The sequence below is a fragment of the Aquila chrysaetos genome, chromosome 7 (assembly GCF_900496995.4).
Source record: "Aquila chrysaetos chrysaetos chromosome 7, bAquChr1.4, whole genome shotgun sequence".
NCBI lineage: Eukaryota > Metazoa > Chordata > Aves > Accipitriformes > Accipitridae > Aquila > Aquila chrysaetos.
Window position 1 is genome coordinate 15,334,282 of NC_044010.1, and position 20,836 is coordinate 15,355,117.

At 38.4% G+C, this 20,836-nt stretch overlaps 1 protein-coding gene across 5 annotated transcripts; it reads left to right on the top strand.

The window, feature by feature from the left end:
* The first annotated feature begins 352 nt into the window (after positions 1-352).
* Positions 353-19,354, top strand: ARL6 (ADP ribosylation factor like GTPase 6). 5 transcript variants are annotated; one of them, XM_030019728.2, is made up of 9 exons: positions 353-458; positions 3,542-3,692; positions 6,175-6,239; positions 8,011-8,079; positions 10,491-10,585; positions 14,349-14,478; positions 15,970-16,025; positions 16,139-16,151; positions 18,663-19,354. In XM_030019728.2, exons 2-9 carry the CDS (start codon positions 3,570-3,572, stop codon positions 18,697-18,699), a joined length of 588 nt encoding a protein of 195 aa, XP_029875588.1. In that variant the 5' UTR covers positions 353-458; positions 3,542-3,569; the 3' UTR covers positions 18,700-19,354. The 5 variants fall into 5 exon arrangements, with proteins under 5 accessions (XP_029875588.1, XP_029875587.1, XP_029875590.1 ...); XM_030019727.2 differs by lacking the exon at positions 353-458 and adding an exon at positions 702-786; XM_030019730.2 differs by lacking the exon at positions 353-458 and adding an exon at positions 702-786 and having other exon boundaries at positions 6,175-6,236.
* Positions 19,355-20,836: the final 1,482 nt, after the last annotated feature.

The following is a 20,836-nucleotide window of genomic DNA, read 5'->3' on the forward strand; positions in this document are numbered from 1 at the left end:
AAACGCAAGCACGTGGTAGAAAAAGAGACTGGGTTTTAGTTTACATGTGCTTCTGTTCGGAGCTCATTTTACGTGATTACTTAAGTAATTTTGTGCAGCAGGCCAAGAACCAGTCTGACTGGGCCGTGCTACACGGCAAAACATGACCAAAGTGTATTTCCAGCCACCGCGTCTAGCCTAAACAAGCCGCCTTCTTCCTGAGCCCCCGCTGCTCTCACCACCTGAGAGGCGGATTTAAGGTTTTCCCTGAACGTTGTACTCCACCGAACTGCCTGCTTAAGAACAGGAGCTGCTGCGAAGACCTTTGACGGTGTTTTTCATTGGCTCTTCTTCCCACATGGGTTGCAATTCCCAAGAGGATTTATCTGAGCGCTCTCGTTGCAGCTGCGCAAGGAAGAGGCGCCGGGGCCGGGAAACAATTAAGACAGCTGTTGGACGCGCAGGACGAACGGGATGCGGTTCGTAGCTGTGATCGGTGTGCGACGCCCGCCCCGCGTGGGTGACAGGCACCCGGGCACAGCTGACACGGCCACACGCCGGCGGTGACGGGGTTCCCGAGTGGGGGCCCGCCGGCGGGCGGAGGCCGCGGCCCCGCTCCCCTCAGACCCGCCGGCGGCCCTGGGGCCCCCAAGGAGGGCGGGGCCGTCCCAATCGCCGGCCTCCCCATTGGCCGGAAGTGGCGGGGCTGCTCAGGGCGGGCGGGGAGGCGGGGCAGGACGGCGGTTTCCTCGGCAACGGCGCAGGCGGCGGCGGCGGCCGGGCCCGGCCGACATCTCGGGGGCCGAGGTCTGTGCTGCGGCGGGGGGTGCGGGCGGCGGTTGCCGCCGGTTCTGGCCCCCTGTGGGGGACCCCTGTCCCAGCGGCACGGGGCACTGCGCCCCGTTCCTGGGCGAGGGGACTCGCACCCGGTGCCGGTTGCCGCGGCAGCTGGGGGTGGCCCGGCTCGGTGCCTGGGGGCAGGAGCGCCCGCTGCGAGGGGTGCTGCTGAAGGGGGGCTCGGCGGCGGGAAGGGAGGGAAGCCCTGTCCGGGCAGCTGCGAGCAGCCCGGCCGCGATCCCGGCCGCCCGGGGGCTTCCCGGCTGTGGCGGCAGGCGCTGCTGGGGACGTGCTGGGCCCTGGCTCCTCGCCCGCTCACCCCCGGTGCGGTGGGAGTCCAAAAAAAAAAAAAAAAAAAAAAAACCAAAACAAAACCCAAAACCAAATTATAGCTGGAGTTTCGAATGATGCTAACCCGAAGGGACCTCCTGTGGGTGGCTTGGGCAGCCTTGGCATCCCAGCGTTTACATTAGAGTAATCCACGCGAATGAAATAGACTTTTAGCGTCGTTTCGTTTGGAGGGGGCCTCCGGGGGCCACCCGCTCGGATCGCCGCCCCAAAAACTCCGGAACGCGGCGGGTATGGCGCTCGTGGGGTTGTCGCTTTCAGCTTAGCGTGCTGGTAACTGGAGCGGCGGGCTGGGAAGCCTGGCTCAGCAGGCCCCGGGAGAGGCGGCTGTGCCTGCCCGGGCACCTCTCGGGGCGTCCGCCGGCAGAGCGGCTCGGCTCGGCTCCGCTCCGCGAGCGGGGCTGCTCCGAGCGCTCGCTTCACGCGACTGGAAACCAGTCCTCGGGGGCTCCGCAGCCTCGTTAGTCGCAACAGGCGTCAATCGCTGATGCCTCAGACAGGCTCACAGTTCTTGGTAAAGGTTTTATGGACTTTGGTAACAAGTTCCTGCACCAAAGTCTCTCTTAAACCGTTTTAGGACGTGTCTAACGTATGCGATATAGCACTGTAGGCTAAACATCATCTGGCAAAAAAAGGAATGTGTGCCAACTGCTGTAACTCTTCACAGCTGAGAAAAAGAATGAGAGAAAAGGGCCAGGGGAAGAAGTCAAGGGTACGTTTTTCCCATTGTACTCTTAAATAACGACTCTGCCATCCGTTATGAAAAACTGCTGGAAAAAATGGCTGTTATTAAAATACTGCTAGGAACTGTTGTCAAAGCATGTGTATTTAGGCTTTTGGGTTTCAAAGTGAAGCCCTAGAAGTATCTTTTTAAGTGCTTGCATTTTCTCCTTTGCTACTTTAAGAGTACAGGCAAGGTATTTTTTTTTGAACCTTATCATCTAGAATATATAGATAAGGCTCTTGATTGCACTAGAAAGTAATGTGTTTTAGGGCAGGGTTTTGTCAGGTTAATTTGGTAATAAACAGTAAGCCTTATTCTGCTTTTAGTGTTGTATGTATATTTAAAAAGGAGTGGGGCATAAAACAAAGGGAGTTAGAAGAAAAAAAAATTTTTTTTTTCTTTGGGGCAGTTGCTATAACTAATGTTGGGCTTGTTTAATCTGGTGACAGCTGTATGTAGCTGTTACACACACAGCCACTCTGTAGATCGCTACCAGTCTTGAATCAAAATGCATGACATAAAGCTTTAAAAAGGATCTGTATTAAAAAATAAAAAAATCATACTGTAAACAAAGGTGATGGCTTACATGACTTTATTAAATTCAAAGATTTTAAAATTATTTCTATTAAAATGCAGTTAATCATCATTTTGTAATCAGTTAGTGAAGAAGTGAGACCAAATACTTGTCATTGATGTTTTTTCCTCTTCCTCCTCCTGCCATGACTTTCTGGGGTAGTCAAGGTCGCAATCTGAGTTGTCCAGTGCTGTGTGTTTTTTCTCTATTAAGAGAAAAAACAGCCTTTACCACTCCACAAAATTCCTCTGGCATTAATTAAATGCTTTATTATTGAATGTGAAATTATTTTTAGTGGAATTCAGTCAAGATAGACAAGGGTTATCATCTTTGCAAAGTATGTTCAGCCGGGTACCGCAAGGGATTGCATGATGTAAGCTCTTTCGAATATGCTACTGCCAGGTAACTTCAATCAGTGCCCGGGCAGGAGTAGGTGTTTGGCATCTGCCTGACATGTGGGTGAATGTTATTGTGTCTGGCTTCATGTCTGTTTTATAATCAGTTTCTATTTGTAGTGAATGAGTTCCTAATTTATACATGTTAATATCGGCAAAGCCTGTTACAATTAGAGTTTGAATTGAATTGACAGAAGGTACTTTATTTACTTCAGGGTTCAGTAAATTATGTAGCAGATGATGGAGAGGGGAAATATTGTTTTGCTTTGTTGTCTACGACAACTGACTGGACCACTGACAATTTGAAGTAAAATGTAATGTTCTTCCTGTTTTTTTCTTGGTTTGGTGGAAGGTAAGGAGGCATTGCGGTTGTGCTCCTATTTGTACTGCTCAGAATGATGGCAATAGTGCTACCCAGTGAATCAAGGACGTTGCGTTATATAGACAGGGCTATAAACGGCCAACCTACTTTTGTATCAAGGCCTCTTCGCTATAATCAGCTTACGCTCCATTTGCTTAGTATACCAAGCGAACCTGCTGTGACAGTGTTTGTATGGTGTCTTCACGCTGTCCTTTTAAAAGTTTAAGGACTGCTTAGCCACATGCCCACCTACTGTGCTAGCACTGCTCTACATGTAACCGTTTTCCAACAGCTATTTCCTTCTCTGATTTTCTGAACACCAGGTGATCCCTGTGTATTTGAGCCAGAATTATGGGATTGTTTGACAAGCTAGCAGGATGGCTCGGGCTGAAGAAAAAGGAGGTTCATGTTTTGTGCCTTGGCTTGGACAATAGCGGCAAAACAACTATCATAAATAAACTTAAACCTTCAAATGTAAGTAGCCTACTTAGTTCACTGTTGATGTTTTTACTGTAGAGTTGATGTTGTTTAAACTGTTTTTGCATGCTGTTATACTAAATGTGACCATGGAAAAGATGTGAAGAGCTTTTTGATTTAGTACAGTGGAACTAATATATTTTAAGAGTTTCCAACTAACTAAAACTAAATGTAAGCATCCATGTGCATATTATGAAAACATTTTCAAAAAAAACCACTATTAATTTGGCACGTTTTTTCTAAGATCATCCAATAAGGAAGGGTTCGTGATGGCTGAAATCAGGATCTGAAACAGTTTTCTTAAGTCACTCGTAGCTGCAATCCTGTAGCAATTGAGTGATGTGTCGAACATTTGGGATTAATACAGTTGTATAACAACTTGTACTTATCTACATTTATCATGTTTATTTTAATCTCTTCATGAAAAATAATAAGTATATAATAAATAATAAAATAGGAAATAATGTGAAGATGCACACTTAATGGTGACTTCAGCATTTTTAAAGCTGAATAGCTTTCAAAATAAATAGCATTTATACTTGCAGTTCATTCATCCAGTGAAAAGTGTTTCAGGCCACTAAGAGTGCGTAGTATTACAAGCAAAATTTAAAGTAGGATTACCTTGTTTGTGTATGTTTATGGGCCAGAAACAGATGAATTTTGGTAGGCACGGTCAAAGCTAGAGGCTTGTGCATCTTGGTTATATGTGTCTGGCAAACCATGCTTTCTGCGGTTCACATCAGGACACAGCTTCTGGTTTTTAATTTCTGTTGAACTTTTCCTGAAGAGTACCACTGGACATAGTTTAAAAAAATGTAACATGACTAAGAGTCTGCTATTCTTCCCTTCCTGGCAATTATTCTTCCACTGAAAATTAAATAGATTTATAAACAAAGACTATGAACTGATTACTATCTGCTGCCAGTTGTTTGGGGGAAATGCTGCAATTTGTACCAAGCAAATTATATATTTATGTAATTCTTGAGACCTTTATTGTAGTAGGGTTTTTGTGTCATGCCTTAAGCACTAAAGGATTCCTAACTAGAGTTGAATGCAGACTTCAAGATTTATCACAATAACAGGTATTAGAGAAGGTCCCAAGGGAATTACACAAATAGAATAAATAGAATTAGTTTGCTTTACTGTGAAGCGTGTAATGAGAATTTACTTCTGAATGTTTTCATACCCTTTAGGAGGATAGCTTTGCATACTTGTGTAAGTCTTATCCTTGCAAGACATGACAAATTCTCTAATGTGCAACAAATGTCATTAGATCAGACTTGATGAAATTGTCTATTTTTAGTAAGTTCAATGGACAGAGGATTTTTTGCTCTGGATCAACCCGGTCTTCTTAAGAAGAACTGCTGCTTTGTCCTGGGAGCAATGTATTAGGTGTTTGGCAAATATAAGTGTTTCTCCATCTGTCTGCAGTTCTTTCTTCTGGGCCTGATAAATACATTTGAAATAAATGTTAAGGAAATAACACCTCTTCTACTCTGCACAAATTCAGCAAAACTGTTGACTGAACTGTTTACGATGGTGGAATGCCATTTTCATAATGAAGCTACAAGTGAACAAGCTAAGCTTGCTTCAGTTGTATGCGAGGAGTCAACTGCTTATAGATAGTGTTTTTAATAGGGGGCTCTAGAAAGTCTATAAAAGGATTGTATGTTGGTTTCTCAGACAGCTCTGTAATCTAAGGAATGTGACCTTTCTCCCTGCTCGGTATCGATGCTTCTTAAAGGAACTATTCTGTTGTACCAACTTAGCTGATAGGTTCCTTGGCTAGCTCAGCAGTAAACCTGGTTATCAGACAGATCTATTACTAATGCTTTATGTTTTGGCCATTCCTGTGTGGTAAATGGTGCTTTCTTCCAGTGGTCTTGTAGTTTGAGTAGAACTATGGTTAGGCCATTGTGTAATGTCTGCTGTATAATTCCCAATGTCAAATAGACTCTTCCAGCCTGTGGACAGAAGCTGGGCATATGGCCGATCTAATGTCTTGATAGAAGTACACCCGCTTTTATCTAAAAGGCCTGGGGTATTGTGCAGACTTGTTTGGGGTCACATTGTGATTTCTAAAGTATACAAATATTGTGAATTTTGACCTCAGTCACGATCTTCAAGCTGTTATCTTCCATGTTACCCTATCTCCTATTTATTTCACAGGTAATATCCACACATATGTGTACACACAGACTAATGTAAAGGGTGAAATTCTCACTCTTGAGACTAAAATGTCTTCAATGCTCTTGTCCAATAGCATTCATTTTATTTCCTAGAAAATACAAAACCTTGATTTTGAATTACTGTACTTTTCAGGGAACTTTTAAAATATAAAGTAGCTGGGTTTTTAGAAAGTTTTTGTATTGCACAGTTTGGGAAAAAATAGATCTGTAATATATTCACGTTTCAAATATATTTCAATATTTACATTTTCTAACTTGACTGTAAAATTTGTACTTTCTTTCCTTTAAAGGCTCAAACTCAGGACATTGTTCCAACAATAGGATTCAGTATAGAGAAGTTCAAGACTTCAAGGTAGTAGTTTCTTTCATTTTCTCCATTTAGCAGTAGTAATTAATATACAATAGTTGGACTTAATTACCTCTTTCAGTGGGATGTAGCTGAGTATAATGTGTGGTGGTATAATGACATGACATGCAGTTTGCTGAAATGTTGTAGTATCCAGGAGTCCTAATCATGACCCAGGACTGATAGTTAGAATATATTGTATGTGTTGTGCTGCTGTAAAACTATGTATGTGTAAGAAAAGAAAAAAAAAAAATTGGGTTTTTTTGGAATAGTGTGTATAAGCATCTGATTTCTGTCTGTTAAGAATTTCAGAATAGGGCACTGTTACAGACTTGAGAGACAGTTGCTTAGATGGTAACCTCTATTCCATTAAGCACTCTCACTGGAGGGACTCTGAAGAGATTGCAGTCTAATCTCATTAAATGAAAAAATGGTGGCTGCAGCGTTAGCAATGTAAAGATGGCAGGGTCAAAGGTCAGGAAAAGGAGGAAGGAATCATTAGTTGAATGAAGGCTAAGATTTAGAAAAGGAATGTCGTGAGACAAAGATACTTCAAGGAGGTAACATTAGATATTATTTTATTATTCTGTAGCCTTCACAGTGTATTTTTAATGGGTGCGGTTAGTCTTCAAACCGAGCAGCACACCCCACTGGGTGAGAAAACTGCAAGAAAATTGTTTATTCCTGGAGCTGATGTGTGGGACTAATAGGTTTCTTATCTTTGGAGGAGGTTCAACAACTATATTCAGTCTCAGTAAAGCACATAAGACAGGTTTGGTGTTTGGCTGTGTGAGAATGTAAATCAATTTATATTGCTTTCCTTTATTCTGATCCTGTAGTAGGAGAGATGACCCGCAAATACACCATGTAGAATGATTAAAAAAACCCAAACAAACCTCCCCCACCCCAAAACTTCATTAATCTGATATTACAATGAAAACATTGTTTGGGGGTTGCTAATAACTTTATGCATGGGAGAGCAGCTAGTCTAGAATCAGATGTTGTCTGGATATAGAGTGGAAAGGAGGTCTGGAGAGCTTCCTTTTTTAAACCTCATTTTAGTGTGGCCTCCACTCAGGGAGCTATTTGGGACTACCCAAAACAGGAAGGCCTAATACTGAAGTCGATGTTGCCTCTGTAGACATTTCAGGAGTTGATCGGAATTTTTTGTAATGTTGTTTAAGTTGACTTGCTGTTTTTAGTGCTTGGGTGAAATCTCAAATTTGCAAAGACTACCTTTTGTAGCTTGGTCACCTGAAGTAAACTCCTATTACCAGAATGTGATTTTTTTTTTTTTTTTTTTTTAATGAAGGTGGATTTTATTTTCTTTTTTTAAAAGCCTTTTATTTTGCATACAGAAGCCTTTGGATGTTATTGGAGCCTGTCTAGGGACAGAATTTAAGACAGGCTGTGGATTTGAAGTTATCATCTAAATTTCATTTACTCAACATTATAAACAGTATTCAATACTAACGTGATAAAAAGAGAGGCCGAATGGGAGCTTATTTTGTATTTGGTGTAACTTTTTATAATTGGTTTAGTTCTTTTATTTGGAGAATAAACAAACACATTTTCCATTGTGAAATATTTCTATAAGACCACAAAACTGGGTAGGATAGTTTGAAGGCAGATAGAGTAACCAGAGTTCCTTTGGGAATCTTTCTCAGTTGATTAGGATTGAAGTTGATCTGGCTTTTTTCTGTCAGGGTAGCAAAGAAAATAGTTCGGGTTTGAGGTTTGTTCTTTGTTTCTGTGCCTCATACACTTCTTTTCTTTGCAGTCTGTCTTTCACAGTGTTTGATATGTCAGGTCAAGGGAGATACAGAAACCTCTGGGAACATTACTACAAGTAAGCCTATCATTTATTTTAAAGCATTGCTGTTCATATTAGCTGTCATGTACGTTATTTAAACAGAAGTATGACAATACCTAGTGGTTAGAAATGATTCAGAGAAGACTTACACCTGGTGTTTGACAGAAGGTTGTTCTGGATAAATACAACTTTTCTTTCTGTTCTAAAAAATGAAAATTTTTACATGCTGTTAACAAGATGTCCCCAAAAGCATGCTGATTGACTCAAAGATTGGGGAAGCATACTAGAGATGGGATTTAAATGTTGAAACCTGAAAACCAATCCTGTAAGAAAGCAGCAAGATGAGTTAAGTTTCCTGTTTCTCTGTTCTTCTGTAGGTGAGTTAAGACCCAAAAAATATTGCCTGATGGCTGAGATTTTTAGAGGTGGGGGAAATTAAGCTCAGAGAATGAGGCACATGTAACTAAGAACTTGACCAAGTATTCTTAGATGTTATTTATTAAGCAGGATATTCGCTGTACTTTATAACACTGCGGTATTGCCTTATTGGTAATAGACACCATTTTCTGTTCTAGCTTCTAATGAAACTTGAATCTTCATTTATGTTGTCTCATTTTTATTCTGTAATACCTGATGCTGATCTAAATAAGGTGAACAGTAGTAAACCACACAGAAATAGCTTGGAGAAATAAAACAGAGAAATTCTGAATATTATAATCTTGATTAAATATTAATATTTAATGTGATAGAGCTTAAAGTATTCTTTAATTGAGGATTAACACTTCATCTCCTTTCTGTGCAAAACATGTGTTGGCAATTTGAAAACTTGTGTGGATAAGAGATCTTCATTGTTCAAGAGTGTTAGATGTATGTCTCCCAAATCTTTTGGATTTCAATAACTGATGCCCTTAGGCTGCTCTCAACATGCTAGCTGAGTGCTTCATAAGGAAATAATTTTTCTGACTGCTGTATTTAATGCAGTGACTTATTCCTTTTGTGGCATAAATGGCTTTTTTCGTCAAAACAGTAAGGGAGTTTGTTAAGTAATGCTGACGGTGAAATGGGCACTTGTATTCACCTCTGTTCCTGATCCAATGCAGTAGTCACATATTTGAGATTAACTTCTGAGAAAAATATGAAAATAATAATGTGCCATTCAGTTTATAAAGTTAAGCAAGATTTAATTTTGCAAGAATTGCAAAATGGCAATCAAATCTGATCAAGTGTCTAAGTAGTTGCTTTGGAGTACTTGAAGCTGGCAAGCTTTTCTTCTATTTGGCTTGAAACTATCTTCTAGGATGTCCTTAAAGTACACTTGTCTTAAATATATGTAAACTCATGTTGTGTCCCTCTTACTGTTACTTGTCTGTGAAGTTATTTTTTGGTAGTAAATACATGCGAGGACTCTGATTCCTCTAGAAAAATACTGTATTCTCATAAAATTTACTTAGGCATTTTCAGCTAATATGGAAGAACTTTATGTGCTGTTAAAGTTCTTCTGTACTCCAGAAAAGAATGGATCTTCTCATACAATCTTAGGCTGGTTAAGTTATTTCTGTTTTTCAGTAGGTCTAGGACTGTTTTGTAACAAAATACGAAGGTAGATGGTGCTGGGGGGGGGGGGGAGAATGTATCCGTAATGGTCTCTCAGAGAAATGCAAAATGAAGGAGAAGTGAATATTACATTAAAATGTAAATTAAAAATACTTTTTGTGAGTGTTTATAACTGCTCGTCTGAATTGGTCAGACTGTATTTTGGTTTCAATTAAGTTTTAGTAAATGGAACATCAAGTCATAAAATAATCAGTAATATCCTGAAACAATGAGTTGAATAGTTGTATATATGTTGTGACTGTGGTCATACTGCCAGCAAAACATCTTAATAATTTGGAATATTTGAAAGTTTTTACCTGTTACTCTAAACAAAAGAAAGATCCTGTTTAGGCAGACTTTTGTAAATTAAATTAATCTACATATGCCTAGTTGTTAAAACAGCTGTGGACACACAGTTTTTTTCTAAAAAGGTAATTGACCTTTCTTTAAATAAACTTGGTTTAGTATAGGAAATAAAGAATTTCTACAAAAACCTGTCCTGAGATTTTCTTTGTTTGACCATACTGTCAGAATAGCAGTTGGTTACATTTTCAGAGTTCATTTTTCAGCCTCAATAGTGAAATCAAGCTTTTCTGAAGGGTCTCTGTAGACTGAACCTTGAACGAGTCACGCAGCTAACAACTTCATGTCTCAAAAAATTATGCAGGTTACCAAAAGACTGAATTTCAGAAATGAGACTGGATTCAAATGTTAATGGTAAATAACAACAACAAAAATTAGAGGAAAAAAATCAGGTTTGTTTGCTTTTTTGTGTGTTTCTTCTGAAGCCTTTTTCTTAATCACAGTTTAAGAGAACCTATAATTTGCCTCTTTGCTCTTTTTATGTTATGCAGAGAAGGCCAAGCTATTATTTTTGTCATTGATAGCAGTGACAAATTAAGAATGGTTGTGGCCAAAGAAGAACTTGACACCCTTCTGAATCATCCAGGTGAGGAGGTTTTTCTCCCCTTCTGTCTCCATATTTGTTATGTTGTCTTAAGAAAAGCCCTTATCTGACACATTCTGCTTTCTGAGTAATTTGCAAATATTTTAGCCATTCATGAATACTAGAACAATAATAGTCTTCAGTGAGTTTGGGGCGGGGGTTTATACCTGTTCACATTTACAAACTGATCATACTTCAGTTGGCTACACTGAGTTGGATTGGTCTCTTATTAATCAATATAGATCAAAAGTTGCTTTGTTTTGAGGAAGAATAGACTTTGACCCTTTGGAAGCTGGAGAGCCTGTATGTGATGACGAACATGTACAAAAAACCAGTATCTCCCTGTCTGGATTTTTCTCTGAAGACAGCTAATTCCTTTAATGTAACTTTTAATTTCTTTTTTTCATCTTCATCATCTTTTTTTTTATTATTATGCTTTAGCCAGAAATAAGGAGGGATAATTACACCAGTCAGTTGCCTGTAAAAGGATACATGGGATGGAAGAGGATATGAGAGGATTCATGACTGGGGGGTTGGTTTTAGGGCTTTTGTTTGTTTTGGTTTGGTTTTTTACATGAGGTTACACTTTTTTAATTAAGTTCTGAGGTTGGTCAATTCTTTCTTCACCTTTCCGTATAGCCAACGTTACTGGAATGGTTTTGTAAGCAATACGCAATTTTGACTTTCAGCACTTTAGTTGCTCTGACTAACCAGATTATAAAACTACAGGCAGGAAATTTAAAAGTGAAATAATCCTGTAATCCCTTATTTATTTATTAAGCTGATAAAGCCTTAACTTGTGGGGTTACCATGCTGAAAGTAAGAAAGGAGAAGCTGACTTGCGTTTCTAACCAAGAAAAGTAGCATGTGATAGGGGCAACTGTGTTACTATGATTTTATTTTCCATGAAGACTGCATATAATACATTAGTTCATCAGCAAAGATGCTGTAGCTGAGTGCGTGTGAGCTGACTGGGCCCTCTTAATTTCATGTTCAAGGGTATGGGCCACTTCAAATGCAGGTGCTGAAAAGAGTCTTGGAAAAGTGAAAGCGGAGGATGAGGTCAACCAAAGGCTGCAGGTGGCTTACATAGAGGCCATGGAACTTTGTACCAAAGCAGATATTAACCATGGTGGTAAAAGGCGATTCTGTTGGTAAAATGGAAACCACATAGGACCAAGGGTGGGAGGTAAAGACTGCTGTAATAAGTTACTGGTTTATTAGAAGGCAAAAGAGTGAAAATGTTACAACTGAGGAGATGCAAGCTTAGGTGGGGCTTTTCATTTAGGCACCAGTAGGTTATTAATGCGGATCTAGCAGGTCAGCGCTGTTCAGTTCTTGATGTGTTTGTGTCTTCTAGTTCTGAAAGACCATGGCTATGGCCACCTAGTACATTCCCTAGAACCAGGAAAGGGCAGTTGTGTATTTCTGCCTTGGAGCAGCTCAGCTCAAATGCAGCAACAGTGTTCCTGTTTTATCGTTTTGGATTTTGATAGGTCACATCTAAGAGAGCCAAAGAGAATAAAAAGTTCTTCTAGTAGTAATATGTGATAAAAGTAGCTGTTGACTGAATCAATATATAACTTTTACTATATTTTTATTTGTATTACTCTTCTGCTTTTCTTGATTGATACCCTACTTTCTCCCCACTTACGCTTCTGCCTCTGAACCTCCTGGAGTGGTTTAAATTTACATGTGTACTTAAGGTTTAAATGGATGGAGGGTAACAACCTTGAATCAGTTCCTGTGTCTGAAAATCTTGGCAATCCTTCAGTAAAACTGTTCCCTCCCTTTTTGCCAGACTTTGCTTGAGGTTGTCAGGTGAAAGGGAATGTGTACTGTGAGGCATTAACGAGGTTCGAAGTTGTACTAGCTGGGACTGTTTAGTGAATCAGAACTATAAATTATTTTTACTTACGTAAGTGGACAATGCACTCTACAAATAATGGCTTGTTTAATGATCATGTTACCATATTATTTTTTTAATCGAACTTCAATCTTCAACATTTTGCAAGATGGTAGTCTGTAGATGACTTGTTTTAGATATTGACTCTTGGGTCACTTGACCTCCAGCACATGCTTCTAAAATAAACTGAAATTCCTGTAAATTTAAAATTCTTTGTATAAAATTAAACATGACATATTAGTATCTGGGATCTTTTTAATGTGTTAACTCATAACTACTTCCAACTAGAAAATGTTAGCTTTCCATTAATAACTGTAAAAAGTATGGGGGGGAAATACTGCACAGTAGGAAACAATGTCATAAGGTAGGCAATACTGTAAATTTCTGCAACCACCACTCTATTTAGTGAACATCTTTAAGTGTACATTTATGAGTCTATGTGGGTAGGTCATGCCCCTTTTTAATTGCTTTAAAAAAATCAAGGAATTTTCAGTGTTTAACTAGAGTATTTGCATATGTGATGTCAGCTAATTTCTGTGGTTTTAACTTATCCATAACCTGCAACATGTGGGTACCAGGGTTCATTTAATGATACTGTTCAACTATGGAAGCAAAACAGAGATTTAATGATACTCTGCTTGTATTGTGAGGCCTTTGATTTGTGTTAGAGGGTATCAGAGGAAAAAATAGCTCCAGATAGGGTAAATAGTTGTGAAAATTGTCAACATTTTGATCAGCACAATGATCTCTGAGTATGGGTAGATAGTGTTATCTCCACTGATTTTGTGGAAAGGTTCAGTAGGGGGTTTGAAAAGAACATAATTAGGAAGGTTCAAATGACTTCAGCATTGACAGTTTGTTGGGTTTTTTTGGTTTTTTGTTCCCCTGCTCCAGCAGGAGCAACTGGCTTATATTGGAAGTTTTTAAATAAATCCTTAGCTTGTTTCCTATGTGAAATAACCCTTTCTTTTTACTATTTTAAAAAGAGCCTGTATAGCAGTTTTCATCATATGGGCTTTTTAAGTTCTTTTCACATCAAGAATTGATTGATAGACTCAAATCTAGAAAGAGATTAGAGAAAACTCTAATGCTGTAATTCAGCCTTTGTTTAAATAATGTGAAAAATGATTACAGTTAGTCTTGGTGCTGGTAATTTTTTGGCAGTTTTACATCTGTCAGGTTCAAGAGAGTATACTTTGTTTCCTTCCAATAACTCTCTAGTCGTTTGTGGTAATCAGCAGGGCTAATGCTTTTGAATGTGTAAGTATGCCAGAAACTGTCAGTGTACTTGGTTTGGTCTGTAGTTCTCACTGCTAGGTGAGAAAAGCTTCTGGAAAAGAAGTCCTCCTTCAAGTGAAGGTAGGATAAGGGATGTCCAGATGTGCATTTTTTTCCTATTTTATGAAGTCATGGATGCTCTCCAGGATGCTAAAGGATAATTCAGACTGCCTTTATGCAACTATTGTTGTGAGGTTATGAATGAACACAAATCATTTTTCTGTCCATTTTGCACATCCAGTCCTCACTAAGCAGAGGTATGTAGTATTTGTAGGCAGTTGTTTGATCTCCTGTTCGTCAGCTTCACCAGCAATTGATACCTACAGCTTTAAATGTATGTATAAGGTAGGGGGAGAAGGGGTGGAAGATCCCAAAGCCTGCCAGAAAGTTTGTGAGCATTCTTGAAGTATGCATCAGAGGCCACGTGACCCAACAGTGTGCATCTTGGTAGGATACAACCTTCAGAGAATTGCAGTTACAGGTGAGCAGAATATCTTCCTGTAATTGTTTGTAGCTTATTACACGTAGATATTAATAAATGTTGCATAATGTCATGATAGTTCTGTTTCTGCTCATGCTTAGATATTAAGCACCGTCGACTGCCTATTCTCTTCTTTGCTAACAAGATGGACCTCAGGGACGCAATATCATCTGTGAAAGTATCTCAGCTGCTGTCATTAGAAAACATCAAAGACAAGCCCTGGCATATCTGGTAAATTTCACTTTTTCTACACATTTATTGGTATTACTTTGTACATTCATATTTTAGCTCTAGCATGCCACTCAGTATTATAGAACATAAATCAACCAGATAAAATGCTGTGCTGCCACATGTGGAAACAGTAGTAATATTACAATACTTGCTATGAAACTTGTTTTAAACGCACAATGCGTTCATGTAGACTGTGTCTTGAAAATTTTCACAGTAGAACTGTTACCCAAATAATGAAATGGAGGACTTCTAATGAAATCAGAAAGCAGTGTTCTTATCAGAAGAATAGCTGCTATTATTTTTTGCTGGGAGATTGAGTAGAACTGTTATCAGAGTACTGCTGCTAGTTTGTCTTGCAGGTTTCAGAATCTGAACAATAAAACCTTTCGAGTTGGTTTTTTCCACTCTGCAGATGCTTTAGCAAATTACTGTTGAAAGGCCATTTAGTAAACTGTTCTCATGTGAATTCGGAGGGACACTGTACTCTTTGTACTTTGTAATGTTTGAGGGGGTTTTTAGTTGTATGGGCTAGTGTCTTTTCTTTCTGAAGGATGTAAGCTTTCATATAAACAGAAGGATTTTGTGCCAATGTTCACAAGGAAAAAACTCTCCTTTTATCAGAAGTGTTTTATAGAAGTTAGATTTTTGTCTTACTAAAGTCCTCAGATACTATAAATAAAAGGGAAATCAGCAGCTAAGTGCTGCTGGAAACTAGAATTTTCATTTTAGGCCCTTTAATATTAAACTTGATTACCTGCGTGTTGTTTTGGGGTCATTGCTTTTTGTCTCAGAAATGACGGATGAATTCCCAGGCTCCTTGGAAGATAATTTTATAGCTAACCACAGTAACAGTCCAGATTCACTGCTGTGCTAGTTTTCATAAGCTGAAGAATGAGGGGCCTTTAAACAGTTAAACCCCTGTGATTCAAAAGGTAGAGTTACACTGTTCTCAGTGTAGCTTAATATTAATATATATTAACAGACACTCCTAGGCTTGCTGTTACAAAGAAGTGTGTACGTACTATACTTTTTCCTCCAGTACTCCAACATTCTCGCTCTGTATAGGAACTGCGTGGGAAGACAGTGGGACTAGATCTTAAAAGTCTTTTCCAACCTAAATGAATCTATGATTCATTGCTCTTGTTGTAGGTAGTAAACATCTTTAAACATCAGTAAACTGAGGAGGGAGTTATCTAAGTGGAGGTGCTGCAGAATAATGTGGCTGCCTTGTGTGGGAGCTCTTCCAGAACCCCTCGTGTTCTAGGAACAATTCCTCTGCCTTGAAAAATAGATCAGATCTTGAAATGGTGTTTCCATATTGGGAAGGTACTCTAGAATATATCATTTGAGATGCAGCCTTCTCCACATGAAGAAAATTTAAGTAAACTGTACTTGACGCTACTTTGCAATTTGTAAATTACAAGTATAGTGATGACTCCACTAAAACTGGTATTTTTACAATGTTTTTGTAATTTGATTTCTTTCTTTCAGTGCCAGTGATGCTCTTAAAGGAGAAGGATTGCAAGAAGGTGTGGATTGGCTCCAAGGTATATCATATGTAATTCTCTTGCTCTATTTTCATTCTGTTAAACTCCTTCATTTTGTAAGGTTTTTTCTTTATTATTTCCTTTGTTTTCTTCCTGTCCACTTCTGCTGTCAGATCAAATTACACAGTGAGTACTGATGCTCTATCTCATATTTGCTGTTCACTTACCTCCTTAACGTATACAAAAGATCATGTCAGTTTCTCTGACAAAAGTGTGTTCTATGAAATATTAATGCATACTCTTGCAAACAGTGTAACACTTTCTTGTAAACAATAATACCAGCTCCTGCACTTCAACTTATTATTGTGGTAGTTCAGTTTGTTCTTTAATTCATTCTTACTGTCCTGTCCCAGTTTTACATAACTTAATGTTATGTATCAGGAAATGGTGAATAAGCAGGCTAGAAAAATAAGCAAAGTACACAGACAAATACACTAGTTTTGATTATTCAATTTCAGCTCTTTAATCTAGAGCCAAAATAAGAACAGCTTACATTATAAAGCTCATAGCATATGCGGACACTCATAACTACATAGAAAACATCAGATCCAGCTTAGATGATGTATTACATACATGTTTTTAACTACAAACTTGATATGGATGCTGTATATCCTCCTGTTGTATGTTGGTAAGGATCTGGTCTCTTTTGTCCTCCTGCGTACTGCTAAATGTATAGAATAGTGAAGTGTGGTATTGTTTTGGTAGACATTCTAATTTTAGCTCCCTAATTTCCGTTGCTTACATTGTGAGCGTATTAGGTAGCATAGTTAATCTGAATCTGCAAGACTGCGGACTCTGTACTGTTGTGTTCTGTGCTGTGGCAGCCGCTAGATGTCACCGATGGTCCAGAGTCAGTGCCACTAAACTCATTTCCTTCAAAATGCAGCTAAATGACATCCAACATTGTCCCTGATTTAAGAGATCTCCATTTATCTATGGATACCAGACTGTCCTTTCTACTCAGAGTCCTTACTGCTAATTAGAAAGAGATGGTTTATTTTACTGTGTTATTACAGAATACAAAAACATTTGGTCATGTTTTCAGAGGAAGGGATACTAGCCAAAAATAGTCTTTACAAAGAGATTTACTGCCCTACAGAAGAACAGTGATACATCCTCCACCATCTAAAAGAGTTCTGTTCTGGGGATCCAGCATCTAACTACTGAGTTTCCTTCACTGTTGTATCCTATTATCATAGAGGCAGATTCCAAATCATGTACTTTTTCCCAATTTCACACATAGTTCTGATTTTGTAATATTTTCCTGTGATTTTCAGCGTCTCTGCTTATCTTTGAGGAATCTTCTAAGTTTCAATTCAGATTTTGAGTTGATGGTTTTGTACGTAGCTTCAAGCTACTTAAAAGGATCTCAAATGCTTGTCTAAATATTTTCTGACAAATATTTAAGTTGTATATGTAGATTTTTAAGCACAGTAAGCAGGTGCTTCTGCTGTCACTTACATAGCTCTTCATAGCTAGTCACTTCTCATGAATTGTTAAACTTCTTAATCTTCTGAGCTGAAATTCTTCATAGATGGGCTTTACCTAAAAATTTCCTTTAAACTCCCTGGCTCAGTGTCCCCAAAACCCCCTTCTTAAAAGGGTTGGGTTTAAACTGTATTGTTGCCTAAGCATGTGCAGTTTGGCAGTTATACTTTTAATGGATGAAGACTTTGATAATTCAAGAACAGATTTTTACTACAACTCTCTTCCCCGTTCCTAGAGCACTAGATGGAAATATTTGGAACAACTCTTTAAGTTATAGGGGTCCCTAAATCCCAGCCTGTGGATGCAATAAAATTCAGTGGAGGAAATGACACCTGGTTAATGAAAGCACAGTTTTCCTTGTCAACAGCCTTGCTTTCTTTAGTTACCTTTTGCAGACCCATTACAGGTAGTTCACAGATTTGAGGCAGCAGGGGTAGAAGGTTTTGCTTTTTTTTTTTTCCCCCCCCCCCCTAGCAAAGGCTGAGTTTGTGTATTTCCCTGTTCTGTAATGGGTTACTATTGCAACAGCACATCATAGGCAGAGTAAAACTAACCTGTCTCACAACAGTCTAAACCCAGCTCACATTGTGCTGATTTCCACATTTTGTAATGGGGATGCAGTACATTTATGCTAACTAAGGAGATGTTTGAAGTGAATTGAGAAGTGGCAATCAGGCAACAGTATGGAGAAGTGTGACTACTGAGACCAAAGAAGGTTTCATGTGAGTTCATCAAACCAAACTTTAAATGCTTTGCTGTTGGGGAGTTATTTCACCTTCCACATAACTGAATATGAACTGTCTACAAGGAGCTGAAATGCGTGCTTCATAAAGTAAACTTCCAGGCCTTATTCTTATCAAAGTTACCTTATAAGCCTGAAAAAGATAAAAATTGAATTATGTGGAAGAGTCTTCCTGTTTAATTAGAAACGTTTGGAGGAAACAACTTGGCTGTGGAGGAATTTCAGAAGTGGATGAGAGAACAAGTTGAAAACAACTCTAATGGCATTATCCCCCACTATTGTAATGACACCAAAATATTTATTGGCGTAGTTCTGTAACCTGGACAATACTGTGTTATGTTTTCAAAAAGCAAAATACAGCAAAAATTCATCTTGTGTTAAGACTAGCTGTTTCTTTTTATTAACAGATCAGATTCAAGCAATGAAGACATGAGAGATAAATAAAAGATGTGTGGCGTTCTTTTACAGACTTTGTCAGTAGGTGTACAAGTTCCTTGGAAAGGAAGAATGATTTAAAGAAAGTGAACAGTTCAGCTAAAATATACTGTGTTGACTTGATTCCTTTTAGTATCTCTTCCAGGAAAACTGAATGTAGACAACATAGCACCTCAGGTATGCACACTGATGAAGTAAATTGAATCTTGTGACTGGAGAGCATATTTTAAAAAAAGATTTTTGTTAACAATAAACATCTGCATTCATTTGAGTTTTAGGTGATAATTAGCCATCAGGAAATGCCTCTCTGTTTTTTGGGGGGACACCTTTTGACCAAATAGTAATATTTCTTTTCCTGAGAAAGAATAATCAGCACTTCCTGAAATACAGCTGCATGAGATACCTACTGATTTTAGGTGCCCATTTTTAGGTATTTCTGCAATTGTTTTTATTGTAAAGTTTGATGTTGGGTTTTTAGTAACCATCTACAGTAGGCTTCTAGAGGAATATTTTGATTTAAGATACAAGGATTCAAATATTCAGTGTGTTTGTTATATATGATTGCAGATGTTTTTAAGGAACTGCTTTTAATGAAATGTTATGACTTGTTTTTGTGATATGCCATGGTTATATTTGCATTCCCGTCAATAAAACTTCAAATATACAACATGCCATGGTTTGGTTTTTTAACTTAAATATGTTCATTGATGGTCTTTACATCTTAGAGATTTTTGTTTTTCTGTTAGTTTCATTTGGAATTTGTCCATTTTCCAATGGAAATAGCACTGTATACTGTAATAAAATGGTATCTCTTTTGCCAAGATTTTTTTTTTAATTGCATATATTTGTTACACTTTCTAATAAACTAGACTGCTCTTCCAGATATTTAAGAAGCATATGGTTGAAAGTTATATTTTGCAAACATAGTTAAGGGACAGTTCACTAGTTTACTAGATCATTAATATGAAATGTGTCTTATACTTCTGCTGTGTGTAAAAACTGTTTTACTTTCAAGCATGATTTTTAATAAACTTTCTGACTTCAAAGATGTACCACAGGTAACAAATTAAGCCAATGCTAAGAACTTTCATTTTTGTTGTGCCACCTCTTCCCCTTTAATCCCTCCTCCATTGTCCAAGAAACAGGCACACTGGCAGTGGGAATGCTAAGACTGCATTTAACTGAGTGATTAGCTGGTTCCTGTGGGAGATGTAATATGTAGGTCTTGCAAAACCTCCTCCCCCTGCCCCCCCTTATTAGCACATAAACCACACAAATGTTTTGTAAGCGTGCCTTCTAGGACTCACTTAATAGAGGAATATTTGGAGCAAAGGGACCTGCCTGAAATGGTAGAATAGTTTCATGTACTTTCAGTTATTATTAAACAGTTAAAATTAACTCCCCTGATTTGCTAGAGGGAACTAAGCCTTACTGTAAAAAATGTTTCTTACAGGATGCTGTAATTCTGAGAGTTCAGTTTGTCATGAAAGTATTTATCTTTCATGTCTCTTTCTGTGACATTTCTCTCTGGCCTTCTTTCAACTTTGAATCTAAATATCTGTAAAATATCAAATACAAAGTAGGAAAATAATTTATAATTGAGACGTTTTTCTAACTCTGAATTGTGGGGCGGATAATTTTCTGGTTTACTTTGCATTGGGTAATACGGTAACAAAAATAATACTTGTTGGAAACATCTTTTGCTGAGTATAAGTATTTTGTAATTATTTTGGTTCACTTATATAGCTTATTTAAATGAAACATTTAATTTTAAGTTGCCATTAATTTTTTTTCTACCAAAGAAAATTTAGGTTCTTACATAAAATCTATCTGTGTTTCTGACTTTCTTGAATAATCTGGACCTTGATGGCTTTCTGATTATTTTTGTTTGTTTGTGTTAGACAACACAAAGTACTATGTTTATCTTATGGATTGCCTTTACTGTCATGGGAAGCTGTTTGAACCTACTGCTTTGTTCTTCCACTGACAAATCTGAGGAAAGTACTCTATTGTCTTTTATTCTTTGCTTTCTGATGTGGTTAGTAAGCCCTTTTTGAAAACAGCAGTTAGTTATTTATGTTGATTATTGTTCCCCTTCTTAATTTTGGGGGGGGGGGGGTTTCTTCAGCAGCTCTTTCTGTTCCTC